At 44.2% G+C, this 20,783-nt stretch overlaps 1 protein-coding gene across 2 annotated transcripts; it reads left to right on the top strand.

The window, feature by feature from the left end:
* The first annotated feature begins 568 nt into the window (after nucleotides 1-568).
* Nucleotides 569-1,965, top strand: LOC119359234 (cytochrome P450 72A225-like). 2 transcript variants are annotated; one of them, XM_037625524.1, is made up of 3 exons: nucleotides 569-680; nucleotides 783-1,157; nucleotides 1,290-1,965. In XM_037625524.1, exons 1-3 carry the CDS (start codon nucleotides 630-632, stop codon nucleotides 1,590-1,592), a joined length of 729 nt encoding a protein of 242 aa, XP_037481421.1. In that variant the 5' UTR covers nucleotides 569-629; the 3' UTR covers nucleotides 1,593-1,965. The 2 variants fall into 2 exon arrangements, with proteins under 2 accessions (XP_037481421.1, XP_037481420.1); XM_037625523.1 differs by having other exon boundaries at nucleotides 588-1,157.
* Nucleotides 1,966-20,783: the final 18,818 nt, after the last annotated feature.

Here is a 20,783-nt window from a genome sequence, read left to right on the forward strand (position 1 = left end):
GTGTGTGTGTGTGTGTTAGCGAGGGTCCAGGGAAGGCGACCGCGTCGGGCGCGCTAGGAGGCCACGGCGATCGTGTACGTGCATGATGCGCGGGCACGAGCCGGAGCACGCGGGGCGTGGGAAGTGGGGGGAGCGAGTGCGTGTGGGCGAGGCCTGGCATGTCAGTGCTCGCAGGTATAAAACCCCCTCTCCTCTGTGTAGCTCGTTGACACGTCGAGTTCGTGCTCGGGGAAAAAAAAGAAAGGCGTACGTGCACCAGAAAAACCACCGTTTTCTGCCTCCTTCTTCCTCCTGTTTCTGTCGTTCGAGCGCAGAGGGCAAGCGAGGTGCAGCTAGAGAGAGATAGAGCTAGGGCATAGCTACGGTTAAAACAACCACCGTAAATTAACTAATCACCTGCCAATCGGATCTTCACCGTAGTTCCTTATCTACCAAGTTCCTTAGGGGCAAGGGCATTGATCAGATAGACCACAGACTTTGTTATTAAATAGTGCAAGAAACCAAGAACATCTCTTAAACAAACGGGCCGTCTCTATATAGCGTGACCATCTCTAGCATACCCATTCAATCAAATCAGTCCCCCTTGCACTGCCAACTGGCCTTTCTTCCCTCACTTGTCAAGAGAGAGAATGGTCCTTAACGCGCTGATGAGTCCAGCTTCAGTGCCATGGAGCTCACTGGTATGCGGTACCCTCGTCTTTGTTCTTCTATGGCAGGCTAGCCGGCTGGTAGATTTGCTGTCGTGGCGCCCGCGGCGGCTTGAGTGTGCCTTGCGTTCCCAGGGTCTCCGTGACATGTCTTACCGCTTCCTCATCGGAGATCTCATGGACTACAGGCGGCGGAACAAGGAGGCACGATCGAGGTCAATGCCTCTGCGCTGTCACAACATAGCCCCGCTCTTCCCCCCGTTCCTCCACGACCTTGTCCGGGAGCACGGAAAGACGTGTGTATCTTGGTTTAGTGTGTTCCCCAAGGTCACCATCAGCGACCCTGACTTAGCCAAGGAAGTGTTGTCCAACAAGTTCGGCCACTTCGAGAAGCTCAAGTTTCCGGCTCTGTCTAGGTTGCTTGCTGGAGGATTAGCGGCTTACAACAGCGAGAAATGGGTCAAGCATAGAAGGATCCTTAACCCCGCATTCCATCTCGAGAAGCTCAAGGTATTTGTAGTTGTTTCGTATGAAGTGCTCCAAGCATTGGCTTGCGAATTAAGTAAGCATTTGTTTTCTTTCAAACTTGTATTAAGTGTGTGACTGATCCTTCGAGCGCACATCATCAAATTGAATTTGCAGCTCATGATGCCAGCCTTGTCTACATGCTGCCAAGAGCTTGTCGATAGATGGGCGCGATCCCTTGGTTCAGACGGTAGCTATGAGTTGGATGTCTTCCCGGAGCTCCAAAGACTCACTGGAGATGTCATTTCTCGCACCTCATTTGGCAGTAACTACCTTGAGGTGCCAAGGTTTTCCAACTGCAATCCTAAAAAGTTGAACTCATTGTGGCTAGCCAAAGAAGATTGTGCTTCCCGGTTACTTGTAAGTCAACACCTAGTAGTACTAGTAAGTTTCAAGATTCGATTTTCCTACAGAAGATAACTAATGGGACAATATGCATATCTAGTATAAAATCAGCATTAATAAAGACCGTAGTACTAATTTAGAGTAACACTGGAGATCATGTTTTATCGATCTAAGGTCCTCTATTTTAAGTAATGAGAGTAAATTATTCCATGATTTGTAAATGTGCAATATGATTGATTTAGTACCGTTGTTCAGCAGTGTGCGCTAATAATTTATTGGGGTATTAATAGGTCCTTGCCGACCAAAAACAATAGAAGGATGCATCAAATTAATAATGAAATTGAATCCATTCTACATGGTCTAATTGTAAAAAGAATGCAAGCTATGCAAGAAGGAGAAAATACCAATGATGACTTATTGGGCTTGATGCTTGAGTCAAACATGAGGACCTCAGATGACAATGGCTGAAGGAAATATGCCCTAGAGGCAATAATAAAGTTGTTATTTATATTTCGTTATATCATGATAAATGTTTATTATTCATGCTAGAATTGTATTAACCGGAAACTTAGTACATGTGTGAATACATAGACAAACAGAGTGTCACTAGTTTGCCTCTACTTGACTAGCTCGTTGAATCAATGATGGTTATGTTTCCTAACCATAGACATGAGTTGTCATTTGATTAACGGGATCGCATCATTAGAGAACGATGTGATTGACTTGGCCCATCGGTTAGCTTAGCACGATGATCGTTTAGTTTGTTACTATTGCTTTCTTCATAACTTATACATGTTCCTATGACTATGAGATTATGCAACTCCCGAGTGACGGAGGAACACTTTGTGTGCTACCAAACGTCACAACGTAACTGGGTGATTATAAAGGTGCTCTACAGGTGTCTCCGATGGTACTTTTTGAGTTGGCATAGATCGAGATTAGGATTTGTCACTCCGATTGTCGGAGAGGTATCTCTGGGCCCTCTCGGTAATGCACATCACTATAAGCCTTGCAAGCAATGTAACTAATGAGTTAGTTGCGGGATGATGCATTACAGAACGAGTAAAGAGACTTGCCAGTAACGAGATTGAACTAGGTATTGAGATACCGACGATCGAATCTCGGGCAAGTAACACACCAATGACAAAGGGAACAACGTATACCGTTATGCGGTTTGACCGATAAAGATCTTCGTAGAATATGTAGGAGCCAATATGAGTATCCAGGTTCTGCTATTGGTTATTGACCGGAGATGAGTCTCGGTCATGTCTACATAGTTCTCGAACCCGTAGGGTCCGCACACTTAGCATTCGGTGACGATCGGTAATATGAGTTTATGTGTTTTGATGTACCGAAGGTAGTTCGGAGTCTCGGATATGATCACAGACATGACGAGGAGTCTTGAAATGGTCGAGACATAAAGATCGATATATTGGATGACTATGTTTGGACTTCGAAAGGGTTCCGGGCAAGTTCGAACAAAAATCGAAGTACCGGGGGGTTACCGGAACCCCCCGGGGAGTCTAATGGGCCTATTGGGCCTTAGTGGAGAAGAGGAGGGGCGGCCAGGGCAGGCCATGCGCCCTCTCTCCCTCTAGTACAAATTGGACAAGGAGGGGAGGCGGCGCCCCCCTTTCCTTCCCCCTCTCTCCTCCTTCCCTCTATCCTACTCCTACTCTTGGAAGGGTTGGAGTCCTACTCCCAGTGGGAGTAGGACTCCCCTTGGGGCGCGCCTAGGAGGGCCGGCCTCTCCCCCTCCTCCACTCCTTTATATACGGGGGAGGGGTGCACCCCATAGACACACAAGTTGATCATTGATCTTTTAGCCGTGTGCGGTGCCCCCCTCCACCATAATCCACCTCAGTCATTTCGTAGCGGTGCTTAGGCGAAGCCCTGCGTCGATAACTTCATCAACACCGTCATCACACCGTCGTGCTGATGGAACTCTCCCTCGAAGCTCTACTGGATCATGAGTTCGTGGGACATCACCGAGCTGAACGTCTGCAGATCGCGGAGGTGCCATACATTCGGTACTAGGATCGGTCGATCGTGAAGACGTATGACTACATCAACCGTGTTGTCATAACGCTTCCGCTTATGGTCTACGAGGGTACGTGGACGACACTCTCCCCTCTCGTTGATATGCATCACCATGATCTTGCGTGTGCGTAGGAATTTTTTTGAAATTACTGCGTTTCCCGACAGTGGCATCCGAGCCAGGTTTATGCGTAGATGCCATATGCACGAGTAGAACACAAAGGAGTCATGGGTGTGGGTATATACATATTGCTTGCCGTCACTAGTTGATTCTTGATTCAGCGGCATTTTTGGATGAAGCGGCCCAGACCGACATTACGCGTACGCTTACGTGAGACTGGTTGTACCGATGTGCTTCCCACGCAGGTGGCTAGTGGGTGTCTATTTCTCCAGCTTTAGTTGAATCGGATTCAATGAACAGGGTTCTTTCTGAAGATCAAAAAGCATTCACTATACCACGTTGTGGTTTTTGATGCGTAGGTAAGAACGGTTCTTGCTCAGTTCGTAGCAGCCACGTAAAACTTGCAACAACAAAGTAGAGGACGTCTAACTTGTTTTTGCAGGGCATGTTGTGATGTGATATGGTCAAGACATAATGCTAATTTTTATTGTATGAGATGATCATGTTTTGTAACACAGTTATCGGCAACTGGCAGGAGCCATATGGTTGTCGCTTTATTGTATGAAATGCAATCGCCATGTAACTGCTTTACTTTATCACTAAGCGGTAGTGATAGTCGTGGAGGAAATAGTTGGCGTAACGACAACGATGCTTCGATGGACATCAAGGTGTCAAGCCGGTGACGATGGTGATCATGACAGTGCTTTGGAGATGGAGATCACAGGCACAAGATGATGATGGCCATATCATATCACTTATATTGATTGCATGTGATGTTTATCCTTTATGCATCTTATTTTTCTTAGATCGACGGTAGCATTATAAGATGATCTCTCACTGAATTTCAAGGTATAAGTGTTCTCCCAGAGTATGCACCGTTGCTATAGTTCGTCGTGCCGAGACACCACGTGATGATCGGGTGTGATAAGCTCTACGTTCACATACAATGGGTGAAAACCAGTTTTGCACACGCGAAATACTCGGATTAAACTTGACGAGCCTAGCATATGCAAATATGGCCTCGGAAGACTGGAGACCGAAAGGTCGAGTGTGAATCATATATTAGATATGATCAACATAGTGATGTTCACCATTGAAAACTACTCCATCTTACGTGATGATCAGACATGGTTTAGTTGATGTGGATCACGTGATCACTTAGATGATTAGAGATATGTCTATCTAAGTGGGAGTTCTTACGTAATTTGATTAATTGAACTTTGATTTATCATGAACTTAGTACCTGATAGTATTTTGCATGTTTATGTTGTTGTAGATAGATGGCCCGTGCTGTTGTTCCATTGAATTTTAATGTGTTCCTAGAGAAAGCTAAGTTGAAAGATGATGGTAGCAACTACACAGACTGGGTCCGTAACTTGAGGATTATCCTCATTGCTGCACAGAAGAATTATGTCCTGGAAGCACCGCTAGGTGTACCACCCACGCCGGCAACTGCAAACATTGTGAATGCCTGGCAGTCGCGTGTTGATGACTACTCGATGGTTCAGTGTGCCATGCTATATGGCTTAGAACTGGGACTTCAATGACGTTTTGAACGTCATGGAGCATATGAGATGTTCCAGGAGTTGAAATTAATATTTCAAGCAAATGCCTGGATTGAGAGATATGAAGTCTCCAATAAGTTCTACAGCTGCAAGATGGAGGAGAATAGTTCTATCAGTGAACATATACTCAGAATGTCTGGGTACCTCAACCACTTGACTCAACTGGGAGTTAATCTTCCTGATGATAGTGTCATTGACAGAGTTCTTCAATCACTGCCACCAAGCTACAAGAGCTTCATGATGAACTATAATATGCAAGGGATGGATAAGACAATTCCCGATCTCTTCGCAATGCTAAAGGCTGCAGAGTTAGAAATCAAGAAGGAGCATCAAGTGTCGATGGTCAACAAGACCACTAGTTTCAAGAAAAAGGGTAAAGGGAAGAAGGGGAACTTCAAGAAGAACAGCAAGCCAGTTGCTGCTCAAGTGAAGAAACCAAAGTCTGGACCTAAGCCTGAGACTGGGTGCTTCTACTGCAAAGGGACTGGTCACTGGAAGCGGAACTGCCCCAAGTATTTGGCGGAGAAGAAGGATGGCAAAGTGAAAGGTATATTTGATATACATGTTATTGATGTGTACCTTACTAATGCTCGCAGTAGTGCCTGGGTATTTGATACTAGTTCAGTGGCTAACATTTGCAACTCAAAACAGGGGCTACGGATTAAGCGAAGATTGGCTAAGGACGAGGTGACGATGCGCGTGGGAAATGGTTCCAAAGTCGATGTGATCACCGTCGGCACGCTACCTCTACATCTACCTTTGGGATTAGTATTAGACCTAAATAATTGTTATTTGGTGTCAGCATTGAGCATGAACATTATATCTGGATCTTGTTTGATGCGAGACGGTTATTCATTTAAATCATAGAATAATGGTTTATAATGCCTCGAGACCGATGTGCCAGGTGTCTTCCAGTTATGCGCCATCATTGGCATGTCATTCGCTTGCGTGTTGCATCTTGCCATGTCATCATCCGCATTGCATCTGCATGTTCTCAAAACTTGCATCCGTCCGGGTTCCCTAGTTCTTTCCGTTGTCCGTTCTCAGCCCAGAAACACTTGCACGCGCCCGCGACACGTCCAAAATATTATTTTATAAGTGGTCGTAAAGTGTTCTCAGAATGGGGTGAAAGTTGGCGTGCGGTCTTGTTATAGTGTAGGTAGGCCGCCTGCCGTGTTTTGTCGCATTCGGAGTCCGTTTGATGCCCCAACGAATAGCTATAGCGGCAATATAGCCGATCTGTCGTAGGACGTTTTTGGTCTTCGGAAACAGTCGCCGGGCTACATTCATCCTCTTTCCTCTCAGTCCAACCCATCTGCACAGCCCACCTGCAGCCCACCTACTTCCCCATCCGCTCCGGACCGTCCGATGGTGATCGAAGGCTCCGAAACGGAGCAAAACCCCCTCTCCTAGACCCCTGCCTATAAATGGACAACCTTCCCCTTCCTTTTTTGTCTAAACCTAGCCCCTACCCTCTCCCCTAACCTCCAGCCGCCGCTTCCTCCTCGTTTTCAGCACCGATCCACCCCGTCGCCGCCACTTGGTGCTTCCCCACTGGCTGGCGCCGCCGCAGCCGCTGGCCTCCACCACTCTCGCGCCTCCACGCGTCCTCCTGCCTGCTCCCCACCGCCGCGGCCTTGAAGGCCCATCGTGAGCCCGCCCGGGGCCCGAACTAGGCCGTGCCAGCCCGCTCGCCGCCGCCACTCCCGCACGCGAGCGATCCACCAGCGACCAGAGCTACCGCCCGACCCCATCTCCCCGCGCCGCCTTCCCGGCCCCGCCGCCTCGCCGGAGGCCGCACGCGCACCGTCACTATCGTAGTCCTTTCGATAAGTAAGAGTGTCGAACCCAACGAGGAGCAAAAGGAAATGATAAACGGTTTTCAGCAAGGTATTCTCTGCAAGTACTAAAATAAGTGGTAACAGATAGTTTTGTGATGAGATAATTTGTAACGAGCAACAAATAACAAAAGTAAATAAAGTGCAGCAAGGTGGCCCAATCCTTTTTGGAGCAAAGGACAAGCCTGCACAGACTCTTATATAAGGAAAAGCGCTCCCGAGGACACATGGGAATATCATCAAGCTAGTTTTCATCACGTTCATATGATTCACATTCGGTACTTTGATAATTTGATATGTGGGTGGACCGGTGCTTGGGTGCTGTTCTTACTTGAACAAGCATCCCACTTATGATTAACCTCTATTGCAAGCATCCGCAACTACAACAAAAGTATTAAGGTAAACCTAACCATAGCATGAAACATATGGATCCAAATCAGCCCCTTACGAAGCAACACATAAACTAGGGTTTAAGCTTCTGTCACTCTAGCAACCCATCATCTACTTATTACTTCCCAATGCCTTCCTCTAGGCCCAAATAATGGTGAAGTGTTATGTAGTCGACGTTCACATAACACCACTAGAGGCTAGACAACATACATCTCATCAAAATATCGAACGAATACCAAATTCACATGACTACTAATAGCAAGACTTCTCCCTTGTCCTCAGGAACAAAGGTAACTACTCACAAAGCATAAACATGTCATAATCAGAGGGGTATTAATATGCATATAGGTTCTGAACATATGATCATCCACCAATTAAACCAACTAGCATCAACTACAAGGAGTAATTAACACTACTAGCAACCTACTAGCACCAATCCCGGACTTGGAGACAAGAATTGGATACAAGAGATGAACTAGGGTTTTGAGATGAGATGGTGCTGATGAAGATGTTGATGGAGATTGCCCTCTCCCGATGAGAGGAGTGTTGGTGATGACGATGGCGATGATTTCCCCCTCCGGGAGGGAAGTTTCCCCGGCAAAACAGCTCTGTCGGAGCTCTAGATTGGATCCGCCAAGGTTCCGCCTCGTGGCAGCGGAGTTTCGTCCGGAAAGCTTGCTTCTTATTTTTTTTCTCGACGAAAGACTTCATATAGGAGAAGATGGTCATCGGAGAGCCACCAGGGGCCCACGAGGTAGGGGGCGCGCCCTAGGGGGGGGCACGCCCCCACCCTCATGAGAAGGGTGTGGGCCCCCTGGTCTTCATCTTTGGTGAGGATTTTTCATTATTTATTATAATGTGTTCCATGGAGTTTCAGGACTTTCTGAGTTGTGCAGAATAGGTCTCTAATATTTGCTCCTTTTCTAGCCCAGAATTCCAGCTGCCGGCATCCCCCCTCCTTATGTAAACCTTGTAAAATACGAGAGAATAGCCATAAGTATTGTGACATAATGTGAAATAACAGCCCATAATGCAATAAATATTGATATAAAAGCATGATGCAAAATGGACGTATCAACTCCCCCAAGCTTAGACCTCGCTTGTCCTCAAGCGAAAAGCCGAAATCGAAAAATATGTCCACATGTTTAGAGATGAAGGTGTCGATAAAAATAAAATACGGACATGAGGGCATCATGATCATTCTTGTAACAGCAACTTATATAATTTTTGTCATATGATCTCTAATGCTAGAGTAATAATTCAATCACAATATCATGTATGAATCGTAAACTTTATTGAGAACTAACAAACTACAATCTCGGTCATTGAAGCAATTGCAATTTATCATAACATAGGAAAGAGTCAATGTATAAGAGCTTTTCAGCAAGTCCACATACTCAACTATCATATAATCTTTCACAATTGCTGACACTCACGCAATACTTATGGGTGTGGAGTATTAATCGGACACAGAGAAAGATAGGGGCTTATAGTCTTGCCTCCCAACGTTTTACCTCAAGGGTAATGTCAACAGTAATAGTTCATGAAAACTCACATCCAATTAGCCATATATACCAGGATCTTTCCAACATACTGTGCTTGCCAAAGGATAAAGTGTAAAAAGGAAGGGTGAAAATCACCATGACTCTTGCATAAGGTAGAAGATAATGATAAAAGATAGGCCCTTCGCAGAGGGAAGCAGAGGTTGCCATGCGCTTTTATGGTTGGATGCACAAAATCTTAATGCGAAAGAACGTCACTTTATATTGCCCCTTGTGATATGAACCTTTATTATGCAGTCCGTCGCTTTTATTACTTCCACATCACAAGATTGTATAAAGCTTATTTCTTCCACACCAATCAATCATACATATTTAGAGAGCAATTTTTATTGCTTTGCACCGATGACAACTTACTTGAAGGATCTTATTCAATCCGTAGGTAGATATGGTGGGCTCTCATGGCAAAATTGGTTTAAGGGTATTTGGAAGCACAAGTAGTATCTCTACTTGGTGCTAAGAATTTGGCTAGCATGAGGGAAAGGCAAGCTCAACATGTTGGAAGATCCAAGACAATATAATTTATCTCAGATGTAAGAAAACATAACCCATTACGTTGTCTTCCTTGTCCAATGTCAACTCTTTAGCATGTCATATTTTAATGAGTGCTCACAATCATAAAATATGTCGAAGATAGTATATCTATATGTGAAGACCTCTCTTTCTTTATTACTTCATATTAATTGCAATGATGACCAAAACTATGCTTGTCAACTCTCAACAAATTTTATTCATCATACTTTTTCTATGTGAGCTCATTACTCTCCATGAGATCCATAGGATCTCTTTGTTTCTTTTTATTTCTTTCTCTTTTCTTTTATTCACTTAGGATCATGGCGAAACAATCAAGCCCTTGACTCAACACTAATCTTTATTATATAGCTCACGGACTCGATTACATAGAAGGATAATAAAGCAAAACTCACAACTAGATCATGCCACAAACTTTATTCTACTAGATCAAAATACTACTAATAAGATCGAACTAAGATAAACGGTAAAGATAAAAGTGATGGTGATACGATACCGGGGCACTCCCCCAAGCTTGGCAGTTGCCAAGTGGAGTGCCCATACCCAGATACTCAATTCTTCTTTGTTGGAGGAGATGGTGGAGGTGTTGTTGATGATGCGGGCTTGTCATCCATCTTCCAAGGCATAGGTTCACAATCATAGAAAGATGATCGAGTCTCCGGAATCCTCGAATCTGCAGCCAAACTCATTCTTTTGAATCTATATTCATACTCACAGTTTTGGTTTTGTAGGTCATAGATTTGGGCTTGGAGGTGCTCGATCTTCTCATATATCTTGAAGATGGCCTCCTCGGTGTTCTTGGCATCCGGCTTGTAGTTGTTAGTGAACTCCGCGAGCATCATGTGGCTAGCATTGATTCCACGCTCCACCATCCCCTGGCACTTGAAAACTTGTTGCTCCATTGCTTCGAGCCTCGTCTCCACGCTTCCGATTCCCTTTGGTCCCTCAGCATCGCGGATGTGCAGCAACCCATCATGCATCTCAATGGTTTGAGGGTGTCGCAGCACCTCCGCAAGGTAAGGGTTGATGACCTTCTCGAACAACTTGTCCTTGGAAGCACTTGGGGATGTCATGATAATCTAGATCTGTCAGAAAAACAGCTCGAAACAAAAACAGGAGATTTTTGCGTGATACGGGAGTCAAAACCTTCGGGAGAACATATAATGAATTTTTACCGACCAAAATATGTATCGTGCAAGAAAACGGAGTCCGGAAGGCACACGAGGAGATCACGAGGTAGGGGGGCGTGCCCAGGGGGGTAGGGCGCGCCCTCCACCCTCGTGAGGCCCTCGTGCCCTTCCCGAACTGCTACTTAATTTTCTATTTTTCTAAATATTCCAAAATGGAGAAATATTGCCTTAAAAATTGTTTTGGAGTCGGTTTACTTACCGTACCACATACCTATTCCTTTTCGGAGTCTGAAACGTTCTAGAAAATGTCCCTTATGTATTCCTCCGGGGTTACGGTTTCAATAATATTGGTTTCAACATTTATGGGATTACCTGAGATATAATGTTTGATTCTTTGACCGTTTACCACCTTCGGATTTGTGCCTTCGAAGTTGTTGAGTTTTATGGCACCGGAACGATAGACCTCCTTGATAACATAGGGGCCTTCCCATTTAGAGAGAAGTTTCCCTGCAAAAAATCTTAAACGAGAGTTGTATAGCAATACATAATCACCTACATTAAACTCACGCTTTTGTATCCTTTTGTCATGCCATCTTTTAACCTTTTCTTTAAACAACTTGGCATTTTCATAAGCTTGGGTTCTCCACTCATCAAGTGAGCTAATATCAAATAACCTCTTTTCACCGGCAAGTTTGAAATCATAGTTAAGCTCTTTAATAGCCCAATATGCCTTATGTTCTAGTTCGAGAGGTAAGTGACATGCTTTTCCATATACCATTTTATACGGACACATACCCATAGGATTTTTATATGAAGTTCTATAGGCCCATAATGCATCATCAAGTTTCTTGGACCAATTCTTTCTAGACCTATTGACAGTCTTTTGCAAAATTAATTTGAGTTCTCTATTACTCAATTCTACTTGACCACTAGACTGTGGGTGATACGGAGATGCAATTCTATGATTGACGTCATATTTAGCAAGCATTTTACGGAAAGCACCATGAATAAAATGTGAAACACCATCAGTCATTAAATATCTAGGGACTCCAAACCTCGGAAAAATAACTTCTTTAAGCATTTTAATAGAAGTGTTATGATCAACACTACTAGTTGGAATAGCTTCTACCCACTTAGTAACGTAATCAACAACAACTAAAATATGTGTATATCCATTAGAGGCAGGAAAATGTCCCATATAATCAAAGCCCCAAACATCAAACGGTTCAATAACAAGTGAATAATTAATAGGCATTTCTTGACGTCTACTAATATTACCAATTCTTTGACATTCATCACAAGAAAGGACAAACTTACGGGCATCCTTGAAGAGAGTAGGCCAATAAAAACCGGATTGCAATACCTTATGTGCAGTTCTATCTCCCATGTGGTGTCCTCCATAAGTTTTGGAGTGGCACTTGCGTATGATCTGTTCCTGTTCATGCTCAGGTACACAACGTCTAATAACACCATCTACTCCTTCCTTATAAAGATGTGGGTCATCCCAAAAGTAATGTCTCAAATCATAGAAGAATTTTTTTCTTTTGTTGGTATGTGAAGCTAGGTGGTATAAATTTAGCAACTATGTAATTAGCATAATCAGCATAGCAAGGGGTACTACGAGAAGTACTTATGACATTTAATTGTTCATCAGGAAAGCTATCATCAATAGGTAGTGGGTCATCAAGAACATTCTTTAACCTAGATAAGTTGTCTACAACGCGGTTCTCAGCTCCTTTTCTATCAACAATATGCAAATCAAATTCTTGTAGCAAGAGAACCCATCTAATAAGTCTAGGTTTAGCATCTTTCTTCTCCATAAGATATTTAATAGCAGCATGATCAGTGTGGATAGTTACTTTAGAATCAACAATATAAGGTCTGAACTTATCACAAGAAAATACAACTGCTAAAACTTCTTTTTCAGTAGTAGCATAATTTCTTTGAGCATTGTCTAGAGTCTTACTAGCATAATGGATAACATCTAATTTCTTATCAACTCTTTGCCCTAGAACATCACCTATAGCATAATCGCTAGCATCACACATAATTTCAAAGGGTAAATTCCAATCAGGTGGCTGAACAATAGGTGCAGAGACTAATGCTTTCTTAAGTATTTCAAATGCTTCTACACAATCATCATCAAAGACAAACAGTACATCTTTTTGTAATAAATTAGTCAGAGGCCGAGAAATTTTCGAGAAGTCCTTGATGAACCTCCTATAAAATCCGGCGTGACCAAGGAAACTTCTTATACCTTTGATGTCCTTGGGACAAGGCATCTTTTCAATAGCATCAACCTTGGCTTTATCAACTTCAATACCTCTTTCAGAAACTTTATACCCCAAGACAATACCTTCATTAACCATAAAGTGACACTTTTCCCAATTCAAGACAAGATTAGTTTCTTCACATCTCTGCAAAACTCGATCAAGATTGCTCAAGCAATCATCAAAAGAAGATCCATAGACGGAAAAGTCGTCCATGAAAACCTCACAAATCTTTTCACAAAAGTCAGAGAATATAGCCATCATGCATCTTTGAAAGGTAGCAGGTGCATTACATAAACCAAAATGCATACGTCTATTAGCAAAAGTACCAAAAGGGCATGTAAAAGTAGTCTTTGATTGATCTTTAGCCGACACAGGTATTTGAGAGAAACCAGAATAACCATCTAGAAAGTAGTAATGTGTATGTTTGCATAATCTTTCTAGCATTTGATCAATAAAAGGTAAGGGGTAATGATCTTTCTTAGTAGCCTTATTTAATTTGCGGAAATCAATTACCATCCTATAACCTGTAATAATTCTTTGTGGAATCAATTCATCTTTAGCATTAGGAACAACAGTAATACCTCCCTTCTTAGGGACACAATGAACAGGACTTACCCACTGACTATCAGCAACGGGATAAATTATACCTGCTTCTAGAAGCTTTAGTATTTATTTTCTTACCACTTCTTTCATTTTAGGATTCATACGTCGTTGAGGATCACGAACTGGTTTGGCATCTGCTTCCAAGTTTATTTTATGTTGACATAGAGTGGGACTAATGCCTTTAAGATCATCAAGAGTATATCCAATAGCAGCACGGTGCTTCTTCAGAGTTCTCAATAATCTTTCTTCTTCATGCTCTGAAAGGTTAGCACTAATAATAACAGGATATATCTTCTTTTCATCAAGATAAGCATATTTAAGTTTATCAGGCAACGGTTTAATCTCAAACACGGGATCACCCTTAGGTGGAGGAGGATCCCCTAGGATTTCAACAAGCAAATTGTGTTTTAGCATAGGTTCTTGTTTAAAGAATACTTCATCTATTTCCCTTCTTTCATTCATAAACATATCATTCTCATGGTCTAGCAAATATTGTTCTAAAGGATCATTAGGAGGTACGGCAATAGAAGCAAGACCAATAATTTCATCCTTACCAGGCAATTCTTCTTCACGGTGTTGTTTACTAAATTTAGAGAAATTAAACTCATGAGTCATATCATCCAAGCCAATAGTAACAACATTCTTTTCGCAGTCTATCCTAGCATTAACTGTATTCAAGAAGGGTCTACCAAATATAATGGGACAAAAGCTATCTTGTGGAGAACTAAGAACAAGAAAATTAGCAGGATATTTAGTTTTCCCGCACAAGACTTCAACATCTCTAACAATTCCCATTGGTGAAATAGTATCTCTATTAGCAAGTTTAATTGTGACATCAATATCTTCTAACTCAGCAGGTGCAATTTCATGCTTGATTTCTTTATACAAGTCATAAGGTATAACACTAGCACCCATATCACATAAGCCATGATAACAATGGTCTCCTATTTTAACAGAAATAACAGGCACGCCTACCACAGGTCTATGTTTATCTTTAGCACAAGGTTTAGCAATTCTAGCAGCTTCACCGCAGAACTGAATAACATGCCCATCAACATTATCAGACAAGAGCTCTTTAACAATAGCAATATTAGGTTCAACTTTAACTTGCTCAGGAGGTATATATGTTTTAATATTGCTTTTACGAACCACAGTTGAAGCTTTAGCATGATCCTTTATCCTAACAGGGAAAGGTGGTTTCTCAACATAACAAGTAGGAACAATAGGATCATTATAAGTGACTGTCTTTTCTTCAACTTTAATAGGTGCAGCTACTTTTACTTCTATGGGAGGATGATATTTAAACCACTTCTCCTTAGGGAGATCAACATAAGTAGCAAAAGATTCATAGAAAGAAGCTACTATCTTAGAATCAAGTCCATATTTAGTGCTAGACTTACGGAAAATATCGGTATCCATAAAAGATTTAACACAATCAAACTTAGGTGTCATACCTGACTCCTTACCATTGTCGAGGTCCCAATCTTCAGAGTTGCGTTTAATTCTATCCAATAAATCCCATCTAAATCCAATAGTCTTCATCATAAAAGAGCCAGCACAAGAAGTATCGAGCATGGTGCGATTATTTTCAAAAAGCCGAGCATAACATTTTTGAAGAATTGTTTCTCTTGGAAGCTCATGATTGGGGCATGAATATAACATTGATTTAAGCCTCCCCCAAGCTTGAGCCATGCTTTCTCCTTCGCGAGGCCAAAAATTATATATATAATTGCGATCACGATGAACAAGATGCATAGGGTAATACTTTTGATGAAATTCCAGTTTCAATCTTCTATAGTTCCATGATCCCATATCATCACATAGCCTATACCATGTCAATGCGTCTCCCTTCAAAGATAAAGGGAAGACCTTATTCTTAGTAACATCATCGAGAATACCTGCAAGCTTAAATAATCCACAAACTTCATCCACATATATTAGGTGTTCATCAGGATGCTTTGTTCCATCTCCTGTAAAAGGATTAGCTAGCAGTTTTTCTATTATACTCGAAGGATACTAATAAGGAATTTCATTTTAAATAGGTTCAGTAGGCTGAGGAGCAACTCTTTGCTCTACTGGTCGGGGTGAAGATACCCCGAACAAGCCCCTCACAGGATTGCTTTCCATAGTAACAAGTGACAGTAAATTTCAGCACACTATATAAATTTTCCTTTACCAAATTCCACCTACCAAAGGCGCTTCACTCCCCGGCAACGGTGCCAGAAAAGAGTCTTGATGACCCACAAGTATAGGGGATCTATCGTAGTCCTTTTGATAAGTAAGAGTGTCGAACCCAACGAGGAGCAGAAGGAAATGATAAACGGTTTTCAGCAAGGTATTCCCTGCAAGTACTGAAATAAGTGGTAACAGATAGTTTTGTGATGAGATAATTTGTAACGAGCAACAAATAAAAAAAGTAAATAAAGTGCAGCAAGGTGGCCCAATCCTTTTTGTAGCAAAGGACAAGCCTGCACAAACTCTTATATAAGGAAAAGCGCTCCCGAGGACACATGGGAATATCGTCAAGCTAGTTTTCATCACGTTCATATGATTCGCGTTCGGTACTTTGATAGTTTGATATGTGGGTGGACCAGTGCTTGGGTGCTGTTCTTACTTGAACAAGAATCCCACTTATTATTAACCTCTATTGCAAGCATCCGCAACTACAACAAAAGTATTAAGGTAAACCTAAACATAGCATGAAACATATGGATCCAAATCAGCCCCTTACGAAGCAACGCATAAACTTGGGTTTAAGCTTCTGTCACTCTAGCAACCCATCATCTACTTATTACTTCCCAATGCCTTCCTCTAGGCCCAAATAATGGTGAAGTGTTATGTAGTCGACGTTCACATAACACCACTAGAGGCTAGACAACATACATCTCATCAAAATATCGAACGAATACCAAATTCACATGACTACTAATAGCAAGACTTCTCCCTTGTCCTCAGGAACAAACATAACTACTCACAAAGAATAAACATGTTCATAATCAGAGGGGTATTAATATGCATATAGGATCTGAACATATGATCTTCCACCAATTAAACCAACTAGCATCAACTACAAGGAGTAATTAACACTACTAGCAACCTACTAGCACCAATCCCGGACTTGGAGACAAGAATTGGATACAAGAGATGAACTAGGGTTTTGAGATGAGATGGTGCTGATGAAGATGTTGATGGAGATTGCCCTCTCCTGATGAGAGGAGCATTGGTGATGATTTCCCCCTCCGGGCGGGAAGTTTCCCCGGCAGAACAGCTCTGTCGGAGCTCTAGATTGGATCCGCCAAGGTTCCGCCTCGTGGCGGCGTAGTTTCATCCCGAAAGGTTGCTTCTTATTTTTTTCTCGACGAAAGACTTCATATAGGAGAAGATGGTCATCGGAGAGCCACCAAGGGGCCCACGAGGTAGGGGAGCACGCCCTAGGGGGGGGCGCCCCCCACCCTCGTGAGAAGGGTGTGGGCCCCCTGGTCTTCATCTTTGGCGGGGATTTTTCATTATTTATTATAAGGTGTTCCGTGGAGTTTCAGGACTTTTGGAGTTGTGCAGAATAGGTCTCTAATATTTGCTCCTTTTCCAGCCCAGAATTCCAGCTGCCAGCATTCCCCCTCCTTATGTAAACCTTGTAAAATAAGAGAAAATAGCCATAAGTATTGTGACATAATGTGAACTAACAGCCCATAATGCAATAAATATTGATATAAAAGCATGATGCAAAATGGACGTATCAGTCACTAGCGTCAAACTCCGGTGAACCCCGACCTCGCCGCCCTTCTTCTCCCCTGCCTCAATAGCTCTCTCTCTCTCGCAGCACGCCGCCGTCACCATGAACATCGTCGCTGTGCTCGCAGTCGTCGTCGTTGCCGCGTCACCAACCCCTCCTCCGGCTGGATCCGGGATCCCCATCGCCGGATCTACCCATCCTCGCCGTCTCTGGCCTCCTCTGCGTCGCCCTGCCGCCTCCTTCACGCCGGCGAGCGCTGCTCCGCCGTCACGCTCGTCAGGCAACGCCTCCCCTGTTCCTGCTTGCATGGGTTGCGAGCCTCTCCAAGGCCCAGCTGGCCCCATCTGCGTGGCCTCCCCTCCGATCTGGGCCTTGGCCCATGGTGAGCAGCTCCCCCATCCCAAAGTGCTTCAGATATTTCCTGCTGCGAATTTTTCTATTATACCAGGTGAGGGAGTCCTAGACTAAGGGGTCCTCGGGCGTCCGGCCTGTTGGCCATGGGCCGGACTGATGGGCTGTGAAGATACGAAGACCGAAGAATGCACCCGTGTCCGGATGGGACTCTCCTTGGCATGGAAGGCAAGCTTGGAGACCAAATATGTAGATTCCCTTCTTTGTAACCAACCTTGTGTAACCCTAGATCCGTCCGGTGTCTATGTAAACCGGATGACTTAGTTCGGATAGGTCAGATTCATTATCATAGCCATACAAGCTAGATCTCTAGGGTTTAGCCATTACGATCTCGAGGTAGATCAACTCTTGTAATACTCGTATTCATCAATATCAAGCAAGCAGGACGTAGGGTATTACCTCCATAGAGAGGGCCCGAACCTGGGTAAACATCATGTCCCCTGTCTCCTGTTACCATCGACCTTAGACGCACAGTTCGGGACCCCCTACCCAAGATCCGCCGGTTTTGACACTGACATTGGTGCTTTCATTGAGAGTTCCACTATGCCGTCGACAACAAGATCGATGTCTCGCCTTGTTCTCAAGGATAATATCGCCGCCGGAGGAACACTGGCTCCAGGCCAAACCCTCTGGCTGGGCGGCTTTACCATGACCGCTCGTTCGGTCATTAAGCCGACGATGACCTCTCGGGTCATCGAAACCCCCCTTCGTATCGATTCCTAACACTCCAAGCAGATGGATCCAGCGGAGCTTTCGGCCTTAAACGAGCTCCTAGATCGCATCGCTGCCCTGGGGGTCGCTATAGACTACGATCGGATTGGGCTTAAACCCGATCAGAGAAAAATCAAATCTCCGTCGATCACCCACCAGATAGCGGTAGTCGAGGAGCAAGTCGAGAACTCTTCCTCCATATGAAGGATGGACTATGTACGAATCTCCAGTCTCGAAGAGCCGGCCACCTACTCGCGAGGCGAAGCATCCTGCCCTCTGAACATAGAATCAGACGACGATCCTAAGAAATTAGTGGGCATCCCGGAGCCTGATCTGCTAAATTCGGAAGACCTTCAAACACCGAATCCAAGACAGGGGCAAGGTTCAGATTTAAATCCACCCACCCACCCAAATACAAGCGCTCTCATCAGCATAAAACAACAGTCTCAGGAAAAGGTCACCACTTCTGGGCCAGATTCCTTCTTGTCAAAAACAAGATTAAGATTGCCGCGACGAGGAAGCTATCTCAGTGTTCCGCAACAATTGCAGGGACAAAGGAATCCTCAACGCCATCAACCGCCGTCGCATCCTACACTTCACTGACTTGGCAACTATCCTACAGAAGTACAGTGCAATGGAAAGCACCTGGAAAACTCAAACAGCTCATTGGAAATCATCAGTCCGCACTCAACCCCTTATTCAGGCAAAAAGGGCGCACCCAGGCAACACGCCCCGGTTCAATAGTATAGAAATACAAGTCCAGTATGGGACACAGAACCGTTCTGGAAGGACGGCTCGATGGGCCATGCAAAATACACACGACACCGGATAACATACCAACACATAGCCTTAGAGCATGTTGGATACTCCGACAAGTGGCCAAGAGCGGCGAGGATATCCTCACCAAGAATAACCTAGATCAAAACCCCCCAGAGGACAACGACCCCAAAGTACTGACGGTCTTCGAGACATTCGCCTCAAACAATAGGTGCAAAAGAGCACTGCGCAGACTCGCCGAAGTTTGTCAAATAGCAGCGACAAACCCTTGGAACGACACGGCTATAACTTTTAATGCCGGCGATGAACCAAAATACAGGACAGTCCGAGCACCAGCCACCTTGGTCCTCAATCCAATCATGGACGTCTTTCGGCTCACCAAGGTCCTCATGGACGGCGGCAGCGGACTAAACCTCATCTACGACGATACACTCCACAAAATGGAAATAGACAGGAGCCGCATTGAGCAAAGCAGCACGACCTTCCGAGGAATTATTCCCAGTCGGGAGGCGCGGTTTGTGAGGAAAATAACACTCGACGTGGTATTCGGCACGCCGAAGAATTATCGGTCCAAAGAAATAACCTTCCAAGTGGCCCCTTTCAACAACGGATATCACGCCCCCTTAGGGCGAGATGCATTTACGCGCTTCCAAGCGGTACCCCATTATGGATACATGAAGCTTAAGATGCCTGGGCCCAATGATATAATCACTCTAGCTAGTGATCCGGACATAGCACTCCGCGCTGAGAATAAAACCGCATCCTTGGCCCTTGAGGCATTATCCGAAGCCCTCGTGGCCGAAGAATTAACCGTGCTGTGCTCCACGGTGGACAAGGATAATGTGGTCCTAGACAAGCGACCCAAATCCACCTCCTTCAAACCAGCAGTAGACATAGTCAAATTCCAACTCCATCCAACAGACCCCAAGAAGACAGCATCCATCGGAGCACAATTAGACCCAACGGTCGACGTCGCGCTACGAGAGTTCCTGCGCGAGAATTGGGATATATTTGCCTGGCACCCTTCTGATATGCCAGGAATCCCATGTGAGTTGGCTGAACACAGCCTCAATATATTAAAGGGATACAAACCGGTGAAGCAAACATTGTGGCGCTTTTCCGAACCCAAACATCAAGCTATGGGGTAGGAGCTAGCCAAGCTAATTGAGGCCAGATTCATCAGAGAAATAAAACATCCGGACTGGCTGGCAAATCTGGTGATGGTACCAAAGAAGGACAAATCCTGGCGGTTGTGCGTCGATTTTAAAGACCTCAATAAGGCTTGCCCTAAGGATCCCTTCCCCCTCCCCCGCATTGATCAGATCATTGATGCTACCACAGGACACGACTCACTATGTTTCCTTGATGCATATTCCGGATACCATCAAATCAAAATGAAGGAGTCCGATCAAGCTGCAACAACATTCATTACCCCATATGGGCCATTCTGCTTCAACACCATGCCCTTCGGTCTCAAGAACGCCGGCGCCACATACCAACGCATGATTCAAACATGCCTGGAGAAACAGATCGGCAAGATAGTTGAAGCTTATGTGGACGACATCGTCATAAAAACTAGGCACGTCG

Source organism: Triticum dicoccoides, chromosome 2A (assembly GCF_002162155.2).
Source record: "Triticum dicoccoides isolate Atlit2015 ecotype Zavitan chromosome 2A, WEW_v2.0, whole genome shotgun sequence".
Lineage (NCBI taxonomy): Eukaryota > Viridiplantae > Streptophyta > Magnoliopsida > Poales > Poaceae > Triticum > Triticum dicoccoides.